The 19370-nt window shown below is 33.8% G+C and overlaps 1 protein-coding gene across 7 annotated transcripts in view; it reads right to left on the bottom strand.

The window, feature by feature from the left end:
• The window catches only part of LOC128175645 (ras-specific guanine nucleotide-releasing factor 2-like), a 56978-nt gene that overhangs the window by 21849 nt on the left and 15759 nt on the right, over positions 1–19370 (bottom strand). For 6 of the 7 annotated variants that reach the window (XM_052841431.1, XM_052841430.1, XM_052841433.1 and 3 more), the window contains exons 3-12: positions 16257–16298; positions 14398–14513; positions 11165–11312; positions 9776–9853; positions 9207–9460; positions 8937–9016; positions 8455–8648; positions 7205–7315; positions 6421–6538; positions 332–486 (exon numbers count right to left, since the gene is read on the bottom strand). In XM_052841431.1, coding sequence (XP_052697391.1) covers positions 332–486; positions 6421–6538; positions 7205–7315; positions 8455–8648; positions 8937–9016; positions 9207–9460; positions 9776–9853; positions 11165–11312; positions 14398–14513; positions 16257–16298 — 1296 coding nt within the window. The remainder of the gene's footprint in view (positions 1–331; positions 487–6420; positions 6539–7204; positions 7316–8454; positions 8649–8936; positions 9017–9206; positions 9461–9775; positions 9854–11164; positions 11313–14397; positions 14514–16256; positions 16299–19370) is intronic. The other variant, XM_052841436.1, reaches the window with a different exon arrangement.

The following is a 19370-nucleotide window of genomic DNA, read 5'->3' as shown; positions in this document are numbered from 1 at the left end:
GACATAAACTGCCCTTGATATCCACTGACCAAAAAAGTCCCTTTGTAACATCATTTGCAACATAAAGGGAACTACTCTTTGACACAGATTTACTTGTAACTTAATTTAACCTACAAATTCAATTATAAACCTACTTGGAGAACATAATGGGATTTTCCATTGTCATAGGTGTATCTCAACTCTAAAACGAGACGTGTCATTGATATAGACCTTTCCTAACTTGACAAGACTTGTCATTGAAATAAGCGTACTCGGACTCAATATTACGACTTGTCTACTCCATAAACGTTGACATCTCTACGCTGATAAACACATTGTTACATAGACTCACTTTGGCTAGATGAAGCCTGCCATTGGATGCCCGAGTTGTCAGGAGCATATGATTGGTAAAGAGGAACACCTGGCAAATGACTTCCTTCTCCCTGCGATCCTTAATGCGGCTCCAACTCGACTTACTCTTCTCATTAAAGACCTGGATTAGGGGACCTGCAGAAAAAAGAGAGATGGTATAACTCCCTGGTGCAATAAGTCCTATCTATCTGCTGTATTTTTTATGATCCTTAGACGTTGACTGAGGTTCAATGACTTGGTAGTCTTATGTCTCTCTGGGCATGTGCATAGGATACTGGGAATAACTCGCCACCTAGTGGCCACCCCGTGACCCTTGGAGCAGTACACTGGAGGATCAATTTGTCTCCCCTTACTCAGTGCACCCTCTCCCCGTTACTGATGTGACAGATATGTGTGGTATAGATCTTCATGATCAATATTTGTAGAGATTTTCCAATAATTGGTTTGTGTAGGGATAAATCGGACTCTGTATTATGAAGCACATAGCAGACTCCATGTAAAATCAATAGTCTTAAATCTTAATTGGGACAGCCTTGTTCTGTAGCTCCGTTACAGGCTATTCAGCCTATAAAAATACAAAAATAAAACATGTTTGTGATAGCTGGAGTCTGTGTAAAATAACTGCTACAGAACAGCCATTTAAGTTATGAAAACACACTTTAGAAATGCATCTCCACAATCTAATCACCATATATTACTTAATGATATTATATTATGATTAAGTGATACGTGTCTAAATGATCAATATTTTTACATTATATTCATGTCTAATCAATAATCAGCTCGATATGATATGTTCACCTTGAAATTAAACATGTTTATGAAAATAATTTTTCAAACTCGTGCCTAAGGTAATTGCATCAAAGTATATAGATTTTTCAAAAACTTGTCTAATTTATCAACCTGTCATTTGGTAATCATCAGCTTACCAATATTCAATTTATCACTCAGCCATTTTTTCAGTGTGTGAAATGATAAAGCATCCCTTTTATTTTGATCCAAATTGACAACAAAAACCAGACTTTTGAAAGCTTGAAATTTTATCAACCAGTAAAAGTTCATAAGCTGTTTGATAATTCTTTATATCTGAATGTTTCTTTATATCTGTAGATCTTATTCTTAAAAAAAAAAAAAATACTGTACACAGGGAAAAATTCGTCCCCGTTTTAATTTTGCCCCTTTTGCCCTCGTCGTCAGCGGGCGAATATAATTTAAGAATGGGCGAATTCAAATTTTTAAATTATCACTCTTTAAACACAACTTTGTCTGGTTGAATTCAAGACAGGGAGAAACCATTTTGCAAAAATAACATGGAGCAAAAATAACCCTGCATACAGTATTACCAATTGACATGCTTTATGAAAGATGACTGCTGGGTTTTTTAACAAAGTAACTAATTCTATATCTGCTCTACTTTGGAGAGTTATACCAGTAATTCTAAATATGACATGCATACTTACAAATATTAATTCCACTTTAATATTTCTAATTGTAAACACAACTCATTTCACTTGTATATTCCTTCATTACAGTTCATTATAACCATAAAATTTTACAAGGAAAATTGCTACATCTATGAATTGGCTATATCCATATTTGTACAAAACAGGGGTTTACTGTCCATGCAAACATCTGCTTAAATTCAAATTAGTATTTTTCCACACTTTAAACATGAAAATATGGTGGCAGTTGCTGACAGCATATGGTAAAAAAGCGCACAACTCTTACATAACAGATAGGATGCTTCACATTGAACAGTATCAGAGAAAATCTAAGCAATCAGTGCAATGAATGGCCAATGTGTGAATGTACCTCTACCTAAACAGATCAATATTTCTTTCCAATAATATTCAAAAGGATGACTTCAGTGGGAAAAGGGTTCTCTTCTGGGAATTGATTAAATGAGACAGAGATGTTAGCCGAGCCTTGCTGGACAGAAAACAGACGATGAACCCGAGAACTGACTTGATCTCATAGCTTAGGTTCACACATCCTACTGTGTTCATACCCAAAGAGACATCAATATTTCCCAAGTAAACACTAGGCATATGCAAATAATGACAAACAAGAAAGAGAAAATGTACTTTCACTGTTGTAATCATTTATTTCCAATGGAAATAATGATTATAAATCAACACTAATACAGAATTGCCACAAAAGTATAACCACATGAATTTATTCACTATTGAATCTTTTATTATAATAGTTGAATAAACTGCTTCTCTTTTTAAAAATTCCAGATGACCACCTTATCTTATTTCAGACTAGATGTGTCGTAATGCTCCCGCAGGTGGCCGATATTGCCCAAAAAAATGCCATTATATTTAGTTTTACATTTGTTTGCACTGAAATTTTCTTTTTCTTTTTTCTTTTTTGTCTATGTACATTTGTAGCTGAGGTAATGATTGGAAATTGTGATATTTCTAAAACTTCTCTATCTCAAGGGGCATAATTCTGTCAAAAATCATCGGACCTTGCTTGACCTGCATTTTCTGTTAAAATACCTGTATATGCAATTTTGACTTTTTATCTCCATCCCTTCCAAAGTAAGGGTGCAGAAACTAAAAATGTAATTTCCAAATTTGAACTTGACCTACTTATGATGCATTCATACATCAAATTTGAGTTAAAGATGTCCAACTGTTGCCATTAATTAATGAACAAAATGTTAATGATGACAGAATGATGAAACGAGAAATTAGGACAAAGGAAAAATGATGGAATGACAGAAAGACAAAACAAGGTAACACTATATACCCCAGGCCATGTTATGGGGAGGAGGGGTAGGGGGTATTACATACCTAGTACTTATCAAACTGAATTTGGTCAGGTGAATATTATTACTTATTAGGTTAGTTACTGACTCACTACGGAAATATATTGGGTTGATCAATCTCATAGATGGCGAGGCGAAGCCGAGCCGTCTATGAGATTGATCAACCCAATATATTTCCGTAGTGAGTCAGTAACTATAACCTAATAAGTGTCTGGTTTTCTCGAGGACTATCAAACGACATATTTATTCACAAATAGCGATGATCTACGCAAAGCCATGTACAAGTCTCATCCATATTTAACTCATTGAAAGCATATTTGAAACTCTTCAAAATTTTCAATCTCACCTTTCAAATACTCTTTAAAAATCTTTGCTTCACCCATGTTTACTTACAATGTTTTGTTGCAATTCAGTTTTAAATGTTTTCTCCCTTTCCTCTGCAGAGATTTGAGCAAATGTCCACGCTGCCATTTTGCTCTGCTCCAGACAAAATAATGTGACGTCAATATTCTAAGGGCAACTACTCTAATTTTAAAGAATTTCAAAGGGCAACTACTCCAAATACTTTAAGAACTTACAGCATGCGCTTTATGTATTAAATACTATGAAATGTCGAAATAAGTAAGCGAAGCGTTGGCCAATGGCGGCTATACTGCCTAATATTATTTCTCACTGAACAAATATAGAGATATATGAGGCAATCACGTGCTATGTTTAAACCAATGAAAGTGTGACATTTCAGTCCAAGGGAAAACAATGTAGTATATTAGCATAGAAATTCTTTACATGGTCTCTTGTGAAAACCCCCACAAAGAATCATGACAGAAAAATTTCAAATGCAAGTGAAATTCACGCGAATGCTCATTGTTGAAGCATTTTATCAACAGTAAACTTTATTTATGCATTTCAATACTATTAGTTATTTGATTTGCAATGACTATAAAATGGAGCATGATTTAAAGGGACTTGGACACGATTAGTGATAAAAAAAAAAAAAAAATTATGTATAATATGGATTACTGGTGCATTTTAAAGCATTGACCAAAATAATGAATGTTAAAGTCAAGTTACAAGCGAGATAAAGTGGTAAAAATTGATTGTTATGTAAACAAAGCTGTTTACAAAAAATGTATTGTACAGAATTACCATTTCTTCGACAAAATGGCACGTAAAAAACAATTTAAACTAATTCAGTATCTTCATAAATACTACTACAATGTATCAACAAAAGAAAGATACATTTGATTGAAAGTTACACCACATACTATAGATAGGTAAAAAATGACAATATTCGAGCTTTGTTTACAAAACAAAGAATTATGAACTCTATATCTTGCTTATAACTTGATATTTGACTTTCAAATTTTGACATAGCATATCATAAACTTCTATATTTATCATTATATACATTGAAAATGGAAAAATAAAAATTTGAAGTCAAATTTTGTCCAAGTCCTTTTTCTTTAATAATGGTGGACTTGTATAAAGGGGTTACTTTTGCAAGACAGATGAGTCAAAATATCTGTAAATAATGTCCAATATTTTACTAACCATCAAAGAGATTATGCATGCTTTGTCAAATTAAGCAAAATTTGTGGGACTGTGGGACTCTCTCTCTCTCTCTCTCTCTCTCTCTCTCTCTCTCTCTCTCTCTCTCTCTCTCTCTCTCTCTCTCTCCTCTTTACTTACACTATTTGAGGACTTTCTGTTTACGACCCCTTTAACAATTGCCCTCAGCTAAATTGTGATGACAGAACTTGCCCTATATAGCCATGGCAATCATATTTAGAACAGCTTTAAGGTGGTATGAGACATCTGTTGATATTAACGTGGATAAAAGTACATTATAATCAATATACTTTCACCTGTTTTGAATTTCTAAATTTTACAACATTTGGCCAAAAAAATACGTTCTGAAATTTTTAGAAAGGTAACAATATAAAAAGCCTCAGTGGGATTGGAACTCATGACTTACAGATTCATAGTGAACTCTCTAATCCATTGTGCAACATTGTTGGGTAACAATTTGGAGAAAGAAAATATTTAGAAAATTATATTTGATTTTATTGTTTATTTCGATAGGATGTTCTTCACAATATGGAGGTGTCCTATACCACTCTAAATTAATCTAAATCATCTGTCAAAAGGGCCTCAATTAATTTGAACACTAATTCAAACTGAAACTGGTATCAAGAGTACTCCACATCAGATGACTTCTACTTTTGCAACAGAAGAGGAGGAATGACAACAACTAGGCTTGAACCCAGGATCCTTCAGCTTAAAAACCAACGCTCTACCAACTAAGCTAAAAGGTTAAGCTACTAGCTAATGCTAGTAGGAACGAGGCAATATTGAGCCTATACCTGGTATATATACACACTATCACATTTTTTATGACAGAGCATCGCAACAGATTTAACATAGTTGCATTGAAAAATTGGCATAATGGATACGTCATCAAACAAGTAACCCACAGATCCAAAGTTTGAATAAATCAGGGACTTTTGCAAACTTGAATACATGTATTACTGTTTTGAATGTCATAACGTGGCATCTAAATATCTGAAGCTCGACTGTATCAAAGATGAAATATCAGATGACATAGAATTACTCTTTAAACATGTCATAAATTGATTATGGGTCCTACAGGCTTTTAATCTTTACATAAAAAATATAGGTAATCAAATTTTACAGAGCTCACTGAGGTAAGGTTAACAATGAGGCTGTCAAATGCCTACCGGTAAGTATCTATCACAAGATGCATCATCCTTCCAAGTTTGGTGAAGATAGGACCAGCAATAAAATAATAAAGCCATCCAATATTCAATATAACCCAGGGTTCAATATTTTATTTGGGGTTCAAAATATTATATGACAGCAGTACCAAAATCTCAAATGACACCGTACCAGCTCTTTGTACACGTTTTGTCAAAACACTTGGATTATCACTATTACGGGATAGTATGCATATGCCTCATCTTTCGAACACTCTGTCAAAATAGATGGGTTTGGAGTAATATCAGGACAAAGTGACAGGATGAAAAATAATTCTAAATAGGTGAAAGGATCGAAAATTATGAAACTCAAGTACTTTTTACACAGTTCTTCAACCTTCAAGTTCAAGCACTCTGTAATGTTTTCAAAAACTAAAAGACTGAAATAAATTCAAACACTTTCAAAACTGTCCAAACAATGTTGAAATAACGAGTTTACTTCAAACACAACAAGGAGTGCAGTTGCTTGGGAGGTGAAGAAGGTGAAGAGGGGGCTAGCGTGAGTACCCTACAGCTCACCTTGTCTGACAAACGTTTGATTGACATCCAGTAAGATATCACAGCCCTCAATGATCATCCTCTCAATGGACAGGTTCTTTCTGATGTTCTCTGTTTCACTCACTTCATCATGCATAATCTACAAAACAATACTGACCGGCTATAAAATCAGTGTTAAATAATCTATAAGAGGGATGTCAATATGTTACAAGAATATGTTACTGTACATCCAGGGGTTTTTTTTAAGCATGTCACAAAATCTGCAAAAATGGAGAAAATATATATTAACTTTTTTAAATTCTCATCAGTCAATTTTTGAGATTTCATATTTTTCTGAAAGCAAATAATAGAGGATATGATTTCTGAGTATAGAATATTTTGCATGATGTAAAAGTGATCGCAAAAAAACAAAAGTTAGCAAGATCATCTTGAAAATTACCGGATATAAGGTATGATCTACTCTTCATTTTCTAATTTTGAGTCTGAGTCTATCATTCTCATAATTAAATTAAATAACACTACTCCACTATATAATTTCACATGTATTTTCTAACATTAACACCAAACTCAATGACATAAACAAATGGTTTCCAGATTTATGAGTTATGGAACCTTGCACATGCATAGACTATGTTTGGGGAGTCCATATCAATGCATAGACACAGAAAAAAGTTCTCATCTTTGAAGATTCTTTTTATAGACACAAAGCCAGTAGTCATCTCCAAGAATATATTCTTTTTAAATAAACAGAACCAATAAACATGTTTAAAATGTCTCTATATATAGACAAAGACCAATTGCTCACCCTAGAGAGTTCCTCCAGCTTACTCTTAGCAAACTCCAGACTTTTTCGCTCCACATGGTCATGAGGGGTATGGGCCAGCAACTCATGAAGGGTGATGATGTAGCGAGGGATCTGTCAAAATCAATAAATATCACCAAACTCACCAAAGTTAAAGTCCTGTGAATTTTCCTATCATATTTTACCTTAAATAGCTGAGGAGGTTATCAAAACCACGAAAACCATTGTCGTTTTTAAAGTTTTCCACATAAAATACATATGGGGTAAATATAAACAGCACATTTGCTTTGACCTTGACCTATAACTTCGAAATTTTCCAACAGGCATAGAATGTCTAATTTAATCTCATTACCACTTACAAACAGGCATTTTTGTTCAATCTTAACAGATTAACCAAATGGGAAATAATCTATGGTATAAAACTGATTATAAAGAGATCTACTATGGTCTTCACATTGACTTGGTTCAATGTCACTGCACACAATTAACCAAAAAGCTCTGTTTAAGTAAAAGTATAAGCCAAAAAGGACTAAGTGGACAGTATATATATGCTCTAAAAAAAGATTTTTGTTTGATCTGATATGACCTTGACACTTAATCTTCAAACATCATATAAAGTCACTGCATGCCCTTAAATCAAAGGCACTAAACGAGTGAAGTAAGAGCAGATTGAAGAAAAGGGAGAGAAGATATGCTCCAGATAAGGATTTTTTATACAATTTTGCAATATGACCTTCACTTTTGACCTTAAAAATTGGTTCCAGGTCACTACACACTTTTTATTCATCAGCTCTGTTTATTTGAAGTATGAGCGAAATAAGGCTAAGTGGAAAGTATATATCCTCTGAAATAGGATTTTAGCAAGGTCTGATATGACCTTGACCTACAAACTTTATTTCAAGGTCACTGCACACCCTATGACCATAGACACTATGTGAGTGAAGTATGAGCTAGATTGAGCAAAGGGAAGAGAAGATATGCACCGGACAAGTCATCTGATATGCATAGACAGACATAAGGACAGAGAGACAGACTGATCACTATAGGACGCACGCAGTGCATGGCCCTAATTAAAAGATAATTCAGTGCAGCTTATTTACAAAATTAAATAAGTGGCTTAATGGAATTTTACATGAGTTCTATAAGTTTGAAAAGGTAATTTGGTTGTGCTGTTTTTATCTAAATATAAATATTATTTTAATAGTACATTTGATTGCAAAAAATAAATTTAACTCACTTAAAAAACATTATACCTGATGCATAGGATATGTAAGAAAGATCTCCAATGTACGATTCTCACACATGGGTTTTTCTTCATAGCGTTTCAGAAGAGTATTAAACTCGGGTCGTTGTTTATATTCGGCCAGAACTTGAAGACTATAATGGTGATTTCTAACATATTCCTGGTATATACACAACATTGGGAGCAGCATATCAAACAGATCTCCTGTATGTACAAAAATCTCAAATTCAAATAGGATAAAGTTGTGGAATCATGGTATTTTATCAATCTATTAAACTAAACATGAAACAATATTTTCTACAGATTAACTGTTCGCTGTAATCATAAAACAATTTTTGATCCTGAACATGGTGAAATGAAAGCCATGCAGAATCCTCTTTTATGATATTCATTATTATTTTAATGAAATACTTATTCTTATCTAAAATTCACTTGCAGCTATAAGGATTGATACACTTAATATAACAGAAAACTGGACAAGAAGGTACTGACCTAAAACTAAAGTGGGCCAGTTTTCTAGTCGAGCACAAAGTCCTTTCAGGAAAATTTGATGTAAAAATAGCAAGGTTTCACTGTTTCCAAAAAAAAGTACATGTATTAATCATTAATCATGTCAATAAACAAATTCAACTTTAGCTCTAATCTCTCAATAATTAACCTGAAACAGAATTCACTGCTTTTTATAAAACAAAACTAGACAGCAAATTCTGATTAAAGGGTTTTGACAACTTTTAAAAAACAAACAAGCAGTACAAATTTTACCTGTTCAAGAAAATAGAATTGACGTCCTCATGGGTAATCGGTGGTTTCTTGGAGGAGGCGGCCATTCTTAGTGGGCGGAGAAAACAGGTGACGAGGGTGGAGAGCTGTCGATTGTACTCCTCCTCACACTCCACCATACTGAACACGATGCTGTTCCGCTTCCTCATGCTCTCCGCGTGCGGAGAACGGATGTACAGCTCCACAATTTGTTTCCATCGCCTTCGACACAACCAACCACGGAAGAAACTCTGAACCTGTGACAGGATGTTTATAGAATGTCAGCACGCAAATATTCTTTTCGAATTCCCTATATGCATAAGTAATATTAATATTTGATTCTTTTAAAATTAGTTTCCTTGCCTCCTTATTTCAAATGATTAATAAACAATATAAATAACACTTCTTAAATAAATAGAATTAAAATATATAAATCATACAAAAATAATTTTGAAAAAATGTTAGATTTTTAGGCCTAGCTCACATTGAAATGATCAAATAATAAATATGTTGCCTTCTTCGTTTGATTATTGCTAATGATAGTTGTAAATATTAAACATAAAATAACTCACCTTTTTGATTTTTTTAATTTCATCTGTCTCTTCATCTACCTTGGTGGTGGACACTCTCTCTTTTTTGTATTTTTGAAGCTGTCAAAGAAAAAATACACAAAATCTGAAACTTGAACAACATACATAATGAGTAATGAGGAATGCAAATAGCCACTTAATAAGAAAATTTAAATTAACTTAAGGTTTACTTAACTTAAACAGAAACAATACTTTTGAAATTGACAGTCATGACTTTATTTTTGACCAGTATATTGCATGCATTTAGGAAGATAACCCTTTCTTTTTATTTGACTAAATTTAGAATAGAACTGCATACCAATTTTTTTACAGCATACACTAAGTGAAAAAAAATTATTTTTAGTGTAGTGATTACTTATCTATTAAGATCAATTCTATGTAAGAATCAAAATTTGGTGGCCACACAAGTAGGTAAGTATTGCTATTTTTCTATCTTTAGCCTCAATAACAGTAACCCCTAGCAACCAACTATTAATGGTTTTTTGCGTTTTTTCACTTAGGTGTGTCCATGTATGAAATATAAGGAAAATTGGTGACTATGCGTGGCCAGACCCTTTTATAAATCTTTAATTCTTACATAGAATTGACCTTAAGTAACATGTCTAAATAATGACCAAATCTGCTTATTAATCCTAACTTCAGTGTGCACGCATGTTTTCCAAATGAAATGTTTATATCCTTCCCTTTATCTTTGAAATTATGCCTGCCTTCCTCCTCCCCACCATCTCTGACATCATGTCTACTATATTCCCTCTGAGATCATGCCTCCCCAACCTCCCCTATATCTCTGACATCATGCTACCCCCTCCCCTATGTCACTGACATCACCCCTGCCAACCCTCTCCTCTGTCTCTGACATCATGCCTGCTCCCTCTCCTTTGTCTCTGACATCATGCCTTCCCCTCCCCTCTGTCTCTGACGTCATGCCTTCCCCTCCCCTCTGTCTCTGACGTCATGTCTGCCAACCCTTTCCCCTTTCATCTAAAATCCTGCATGCCCCCGTCATGTATGCCCCCTCCTCTGTCTTTGACATGTCTACCCCTCTCCTCATTCTTGACATCATGTATGCCCCCTCCTCTGTCTTTGACATGTCTACCCCTCTCCTCATTCTTGACATCATGTATGACCCCTCCTTTCTCTGATGTCATATATCCCCTCCCCTTGTTTTGACATCATTCCTGCCCATTCTCCTCTCCTCCCTCTGCCTCTTACATCATGTATACCCCTCCCTCTGTCTCTGACATCTTGTCTACCCCTCCCTCTGTCCCTGATATCTTGTCTGCCCCTCCCCCTTACTGTTTCTGACATCTTGTTACCCCCCCCCCCCCCCACCCTTTTACTGTTTCTGACATCTGTGCCCCTCCCCAGTACCTCTGCCCGCAGTTCTTTGACTGACGTGGCCAGTTCCTCCGTCTGTTGGACATAGTGCCACTTAGCCTGCCGCTCACTCTCCAGTATCTGCAGGAGGTGAAGGTGTTTCTGCTCTAGCTCCTCTCGCTGCTCAAGCACCTTGCTGTACCTGACAATGATTAATAGGATCGTTAATGAGCTCCTCACTCTACCTGTCATGGAAATTCTGTCCTCTCTGCACCAAATCAAAGAGAAATAACCTGTAGTATTAAACAGCCTGACAGGAGTTTCCAATATGTCAGTTTCATCAGGAATTTAGAATTTTCAATAATGGACAATTGAGAACATAACACAATAATTTAATAACACAAAATATGTGACCCTGCATCAGAAGCAGATATATCGTCTATAAAAATGAACCATATGTTTCTGTAGGCTTGATACAAATCACATTTTAGTTTGGTTTTTTGCTTAGTCACCATGCATTAAGATAAAATCAATTCTCTCAATTCAGTGCCAGGTCACTTCCTAAACATACAAAAGAGTTGTTTTTCTTTGCATTTATCCTAAAGAATAAAGATTGGGACTTGTTATCTATCTTTTTATGCTGCTGGTTGTTTGTCCTGGACGTTTTTTATATGAACTATCTATAAGAGCTGAAAGACGGTTTTTTGGTAGGACTACTTGAAATCTTGGAATTTTTTTCGAGGGCTGGAGTGAAGGATATGTAACTTCAATTCTATGATTCTTAATTAAAATTCATACTTATCATGAAATAATATGGTCAATCAGTATGATTCACAATGTTTATAATCTGAATAACTTATGATAAGGCATTTAATACCATTTAAACATAAATTATTTTAATCTGTATCTATGCTTAAAAAGGCTGGCTGGTCAAAAGTTGGCCAGCAGACTTACCTTAAATTACGAGTCATGAATCATTATTTTCATATTTTTTAGCTTTTTAAGTTAGAATATTTTCATAATCTTTACATAGAGATTTCTTCATAAGGAGATGAACATAGTCTTAAAGTTATGAATTATTATTTTCATATACATTGTGTTTTAGTTTAATAAGTTTGAATATTTTCCGTAATCTTTATATGGAGATTTTCTTCTTAAGGAGATGAACATTATTTTGTCTAAAAATGGCCAAGACAATCCACAGGGGCCAAGCCCGTTTTAACATTAATTTCAATGTAACCATTTAACCATTTATGGTTACATTGAAATTAATGTGAAAACGGGCTTGGCCCCTGTGAGACCATCCAGCCCTCTTTTCTGGTTATCTGAATGATTCATGAACAAGTCAATTTGTATGATACGGTCAAATTATATCGTTCATGGTAATATGATTGTTCAGTAATAATTCATGATGTGGTCTGTCTGTATGATATGGACTCAGACTGAATGTCATTAACCTGTATAATTTATGTCGAAGTGATTTGTAAGTCCCAACTACTTATTTTTTAAGTATTCTACTCTCGATATCTCGAATACTTTGATATCTCAAAGTTTTTAAACAGTCCCATCTAGTTCGAAATAACGGTGTGTCACGGTAATACAGGTTGACTAAATGGTCTATTGATTCAATAGGTCACTCTCTATATGATACAGTTACCAGCTCAGGATGCAATATCATCAGAAACATATGACGGCCAGTCTTGCATTTGCATGCTTACTAAACATGGGCCGACTCACAATTTTTTCTTGTTCAAACTGTATAAATCATGCCCTATTCTGATTGGCTACTTAACACTTTCATGAAGGGATCCTAATCAAATGTGTTTATGCATCATTCAACAATATGTTTTCATAACATGATCTTTATTTTTGTATTTCCGAAAACTAAAGAATTTTGTTCTCTCATTGAAAGTTTGAGAACAATAAATATTCATGAAAACAAGAAAAACTCTAAATGAATTGGTCAGTAAGTGTACGTAAGAATGTCCGTTGCTTATCAACGCTGGTATGTATGGTCACCATGGTAATTCAGTATCAATTTCTGTTGTCTTTTCAGTTCAATGTGATGAGTCTTTCCAGGTAGTCAATTGTTGACTGCGCATATTATATCATCAACTGAGAGGTGTACTCTTAAGCATATATAAGGTATTACAGGCAATTACCTTAAATGAAGTGTACTTTGACAAATCCTTACTTCGCAATTGCATGGCTTCCAACAAAGTACCCTGCCATTCCAAACCTCTTTTTTGGAATTTGGTATTTCATATTCTGTTAGTGCGATTGGTTTTTGATCAAGTGCTCTCAAAGCCTTTTTATAAATGATATGATTTGCTACACATGAAGTGAATATGAGCTAGTTTATTTGATGATTATAGCACTGAGAGCTCTCATGGTATGATCAATCAATGCTCTACATTCAGAAACATGATCCCTGATTTTCTTTCCAAGCTCTATGTTGGAAATTTTAGTTAAATGTGTTGGGTTTTCTTTTTCTCAGTACATGTACCTTCTACTGCACTATATACCATCAATTGTATAGCACATATGTCATACTAATTAAATATACTATATCTCCCCTTGATTTGTGGTGGTACATAATTTTTTTATGCAATGAGTTCCTAATCCTCCATTCTGTTAATTATACTCATGTACTAGATTCCAGTTATAAGTACATGTGTATAATTAGCACGATTAAGGATAAATAACTCTAGTAGAATGGGATTGGTTCCGAGGTGTGATTGGTTGATTATGACATTGAGTCTCTATAATCTGATAGGCTACACATATTCATGATCAATAGTGATTGGTTGATTATGACTTAGAGTCTCTAATCTGATAGGCTTAATTAACACATGTCCATGATGAATACCGGGTAACTGTATTATTGAGTGATTGGTTGCCTGTTTACCCTCATATTTAGGTAAATGATCCTCACTTCTGTAGAAGCTTATTTTCCATAAAAATTTTAATACAGAGAATTTTTTTTCTTTCTCTAAAAATTTTTATCCAATTAATTTGTTGCATATTAAGACACACCAATTCTGAATGCATGAAAAATACTTAAAAGGTGTCACATTACTCAAAAGAACCGATGAGCTATGCACTAATGCTGTAAAATAGCAATTAAGGATTAAAATCATGGATTTTCTAATCTTTTTATGGATTATGGAAATTTGGACCAACAATATTAAGGTTATACAGTGATAATGACCCTAGAATGATGTTTTAGTGTGGTGCACTAGCTGGCTGGATGATGCGACAACGATACCCTTCCATTGGTTACTTACGGAGCCCGCTTGACATGGTCGATCCAGGCATTGCACTCTGCCTCGGTGTCCGAGCGGAAGTCTATCTGCCTGGTTATCTCATTTTTTTGGCTCTTGTAAGTTATAGTAAAACAATACTGAAACGAAAAAAAAATACATCTTTATTGTTTCCTTTAAAGATAGGACAAATACATTAAATGAAAAGAAATTAAAAAATATGAATGTTGTTGGTAATCATAAGCATCATGATGGCCATATAGTACAATAAAGTCTGCATATTAATTTAAAGCAACCGGAAAGAGTATAGATAAGGGTTTAATGAATACAAAATTTATGTTTATTAGTTAAATTCCATCCTATAAACTTGCAATTTCTGAATCTTCAGCTTTTATTCTGGAGTATAAGGACCAAATACATGTATGTATCATGTGATATTCAGAAGGAGCCATTATTACTGTGACAAACACTATAGCTGAGGCTGACTGAGTAATGCCGGGATCTACTAGCTGCTGAGGGTCATGTTTCAACCGTCAACAACACTAACAGTGTTTATAGTCTACTTCTACCATACTTAATTACTTAATTAATGTCAAGCAATGATGGACTGCACCAAAGTCGCCTGGCGCTGAGGTATTAATTACATGGACTTGCGCCCTTCATTGGCCCGAAGGCGACCATGCATGTTGATAAACAAACACACTCATTAGCCCTTGGCTTGACCTCTCCAGATACAAACAAGGTGTTGTACATTTCCATCTGCAATACAATACTCCCACACTGCGTTCTGTAGTTGAACTTTTTTTTCCGGGGATCAAGTTTTAATGCCCACTGATCATTGGACATTATGATTGTAAATACATAATCAATATTTTTCAGCTAGTTTAGCAGTCTTCTTGGAATCAGAAGGACTTGAACAGTTTGTTACACTGACAGAAAACAAATACTAACAGGCCTTTTTTATTGACACTTCGGTTTTACCACCTCAGAAACTTGGAGGTTATACCAGGTACTTGGGATTTTGGTGGCAAATATGTAATCTGCAATAAACATGTTTTAGTGAATGGTTAACTACGATACTAATGAAAAAATTCAGAGGAATCATATCTGCAGGTTCGCTAAGGTTCAAGTACTGTAATTATAAAGTCCTGATTGTAAATCCTGCAATTTAGATTTTTTAAAATTTAAAACAAAATTTTACCAATCAAGCATCTCCCTTTGCTGTTTTATATATATATTATACAACAGGGCAAAGAACAATAATACTAGATGCTGAGTTGTAGCTTGATGGGAAATTTTGGTTGATGGATCATCAACCAATACCAAAATTTCCAGTAGTGCTTCAGTTCTGCAGTTACAATAATATTCAAGAAATATTTTCTTAAATCTCTGTACATCAATTTCAAAAGATTGTAGATAAAATCAGCATGCATAGTTTTGACTTAAATCATGCTAATTAATTGCCTAATTTTGAAATAGAAATTCAAGATTTGGAGCAAGAAGAGCATGATCTAATTGTAGATACTTAACAAATCAAAGCAAGTAAATCCGAATGGTTTTACCCAATGAAAACTATTCTAGAATCATGATTTATCTACCAAATGAATACTCTCATCAATTATTTCAAGAAAAATAGAAAACTTAAAACCAAGAAGAAAACTTGAGAAAAACAACTGAGCACCAATGTGTGTAATGCAAGAATATAAAAGTGGTATGGAAAAAAAAACTGAGGAGAAAAAAGAAATAAATGAAGATGTTTTTCTAAAACAGTGCTGTAGGTGAAAACCAAAATGTAGAGGCTGTTAAAATTCTACAACTTGTGCATAGAAAGCCTCCTGGCAGAATCTACGGCTGCAGTGAAAGAGAACCAAACATCTAGTTACCTCTAACTTGTGAAATAATCCGGCCCAGTGTTTCGGGAGACTCTACAAAAATCAAATCGCCTGTAATGTGCAGCATAAATGGTATGGAAATGCCATTGTGGGATCAAGAGGACTCGGAATAAATTTCAGCTGCGTTAATTTAATTCTTGATTAATGATGTACTATTTAAGAAATTTATCATTTTATACTTTGAAAATGAACAATCCATAACTTTAAACTTCATCAAAATCCACTATGTGTATGGTAGGAATAGCTGATGGTTTACTTCAGATATATTAATTTAGTCATCAAGTTATTTTTTTTTAGATGTACTCATGATTTCTGGAGATTTTGTTCAATCTACATGTATGCCTAAGTGGTTAACTTTCCAAAAATAGATGTCATTGTCAGAAGCTGAGCATATACCTTCACATTTGTTATGCTATCAACAGGACTCCATTGCATTAAAATTGCCCATCATCAAGTGGAAAATGATCAGGGTGATTAATCACACCAATTGATTTGATTCCCAATAGTATACATACAAAACCCCCTTTGAGCACTGCTATTTGCAAATTTGTTTTAATTCATCAAACTGCAGCATTTCTGCATGCCATCAAACATGACTTCCTGAAACAGTCTACCTAACAATAAAAATTTTGTTATTGTACAAGTCAGTCTGAAAGATTGTCATGGAAATAGAGGCTTGTAGTCCTCAAAAGTCACCATGAATATTTGATATCAAGATTTGACACATCAGTGCCCCGGTGATCAGAAAAGTTGATGTTTCTAAGTAATTTCTACAAGAGGTTAGGAAATTAGCAGGAAATGAACTCCGAAGAAATAATCCATGGGGTTTGTACAACTCATTTAAAAATCTGGCAAACGATGGACTAGGTTTTCTATGCTGTTCTTATCGACTGAAAAACTTACCAATATTCACTGCAAATTACTCACTGGCTAGATATATGTGATTTTCAAACATACCTTTTTTTCATAAAGTTCAAACCACAACATTTTCACTAGCTTGCACTTTTAATATCGTAGGTTTATTTCCATTTATTTTAAATATGGTTAATATAGAAATAAAAAATTAACAAGATTGAACAGATCAAGTTCCCAAATAAGGAAGATAATTCATAAATATTCATAATTATAGATTAACCATTATACATAGATGCATAAACATATTATTTATTATTATTGCTCAAAACAAATCTCTGCTGTAAAGATTCATCAATTCGTTTAAATAATCTAAAGAAAAGGAGACACAGAGAGAAGACAATTATTTTTACAATTCATCAGGGAAACAACAATTGATACCAAGGAATGATGGCTGCTCTCTGCAACAGAGAAGTTGTGGGAAAATTCAACCTTAATTCACACATAATTTAAACTTCTCAACTCAAAATCAATACAACATACATTCCATATTGAATTTCTGTAGCGTTTTGATCCCTGAGGGAGACAACAGGAGGAGATACAATAGACTCCTTTAAGGTATGTCTCACAGTACTAATCGAACACTCCTCAAGGTTTCTAATGCATCATGGGAGTTGATCTAATCCAATGATGAATGATGCTGTATGGTTTTACAACGGAAGAGAGAGTAAGCATTTGAAATCCCTGAGAATCAAACACTCCAATTCATAACAGATTTTAGGCTAACATTATTCATTATTCATGGGTGCTTACAACTTAATAATCAAATGCATGGCATATTGTCTACTCCACAAAAAGTGCAGATAATGCAACTTTAAAATAAAAATCAATCAAGCTGATAGCAAAATTTGGTATCATATTTGGATGCAATTTGGTTAAAGTTTAAAGATTATATAAGATATGAAGTCTCTTATTATTCAGAATCATATTTATTTTTAATCTCATAATAGATCTATTTCAGTAGCTAGCATATCATAATCACATTGATTTTTTCCCTGGACTCAAAATGTCAAGCTTATCTATATGTATATTAGCAGAACTTCATTATGTTTGGAAAGCTGGCACATATATCTATTTGCATGATGTTATGTACAATAGTCAGGACCGTCACTAAATATTTTGGTACTCATATATGTCTAGGTCCTTTTTAACAAAGAACAGTATGAACATTTTAAAGTACAGTAATCTGAGGGAATTCTTTTCATCATAATTCAATTATGAAAAATATTGCATAGAAGCAATTTTACAAAGAATTTGAACAAAAATGGCAATATTGCATAAAAGCAATTTTACAGAGAATTTGAACAAAAATGGCAAACTATGCAAACAAATTCTGAAGTGAAAAAAATAAGAGGGTGTCCACAAGTATATGTAATATGTGATAAGGACAGGCATGTAGCATTTGTTGTTCTAGCAACAAAATGTTTTCTTAAATTTTCATATGAGCCTGATATATACATGTGAGCATAGCAGGATATACCGGTATATATCAACTCTGCAAAATCTGCTTAAGCCCTGAGAAAGCTGATATAGATATTGTAAAATTAGCTGTATCGTATAGAAAATGTATTTATTACTGTAAGTATTCAATGAATACATGTACCTGTGTATTTGAGAAAACTGCATGAACCAATAACTATAAATAAATTTTAGGTCAAAACTGAACTTTAACAGGAAAATATAAAAGTCCTTTTCAGAACTGCAATGACTTTTAAATTATTGAAAGTCAACATTACTGGCTTTTCAATTCTAAAAATAGGAAAATATGAAACTCCATGTCAAACAAAAAATTATTGAAAGTCAACATTGCTGGCTTTTCTCTTTCTATTTTTATAGCAAGGTAGATACATTTGCATGTATGCAACTTTAGGAACATAAATGGAAGTACGTTTCTATTTTCTTAACAACTGTCAATTAACAGATATATACTGTTAATACTATCTACTGTAACTTACTGTACTAACTAACTACTGTATACTTTTATTTGCCACAACTTTTTTTCACAATTCAACAGACTTAAACTTATTTTCACAACCAAGCCTTATCAACACCCTTTTTGTTATAACAACCAAACGATAATAATTGGCTTGCGGCAAGAAATATTTGCGATAAAACTCTAGCAAAACTTGTGAAATTTCTCGCACACAAATAAAAGTTGCTTAACAGTATTCATTTTTATTTCAAAAACCTGTT

The sequence above is a fragment of the Crassostrea angulata genome, chromosome 3 (genome assembly GCF_025612915.1).
Source record: "Crassostrea angulata isolate pt1a10 chromosome 3, ASM2561291v2, whole genome shotgun sequence".
Taxonomy (NCBI): Eukaryota; Metazoa; Mollusca; class Bivalvia; order Ostreida; family Ostreidae; genus Magallana; species Magallana angulata.
This window is presented reverse-complemented; position numbering and strand designations above follow the sequence as displayed.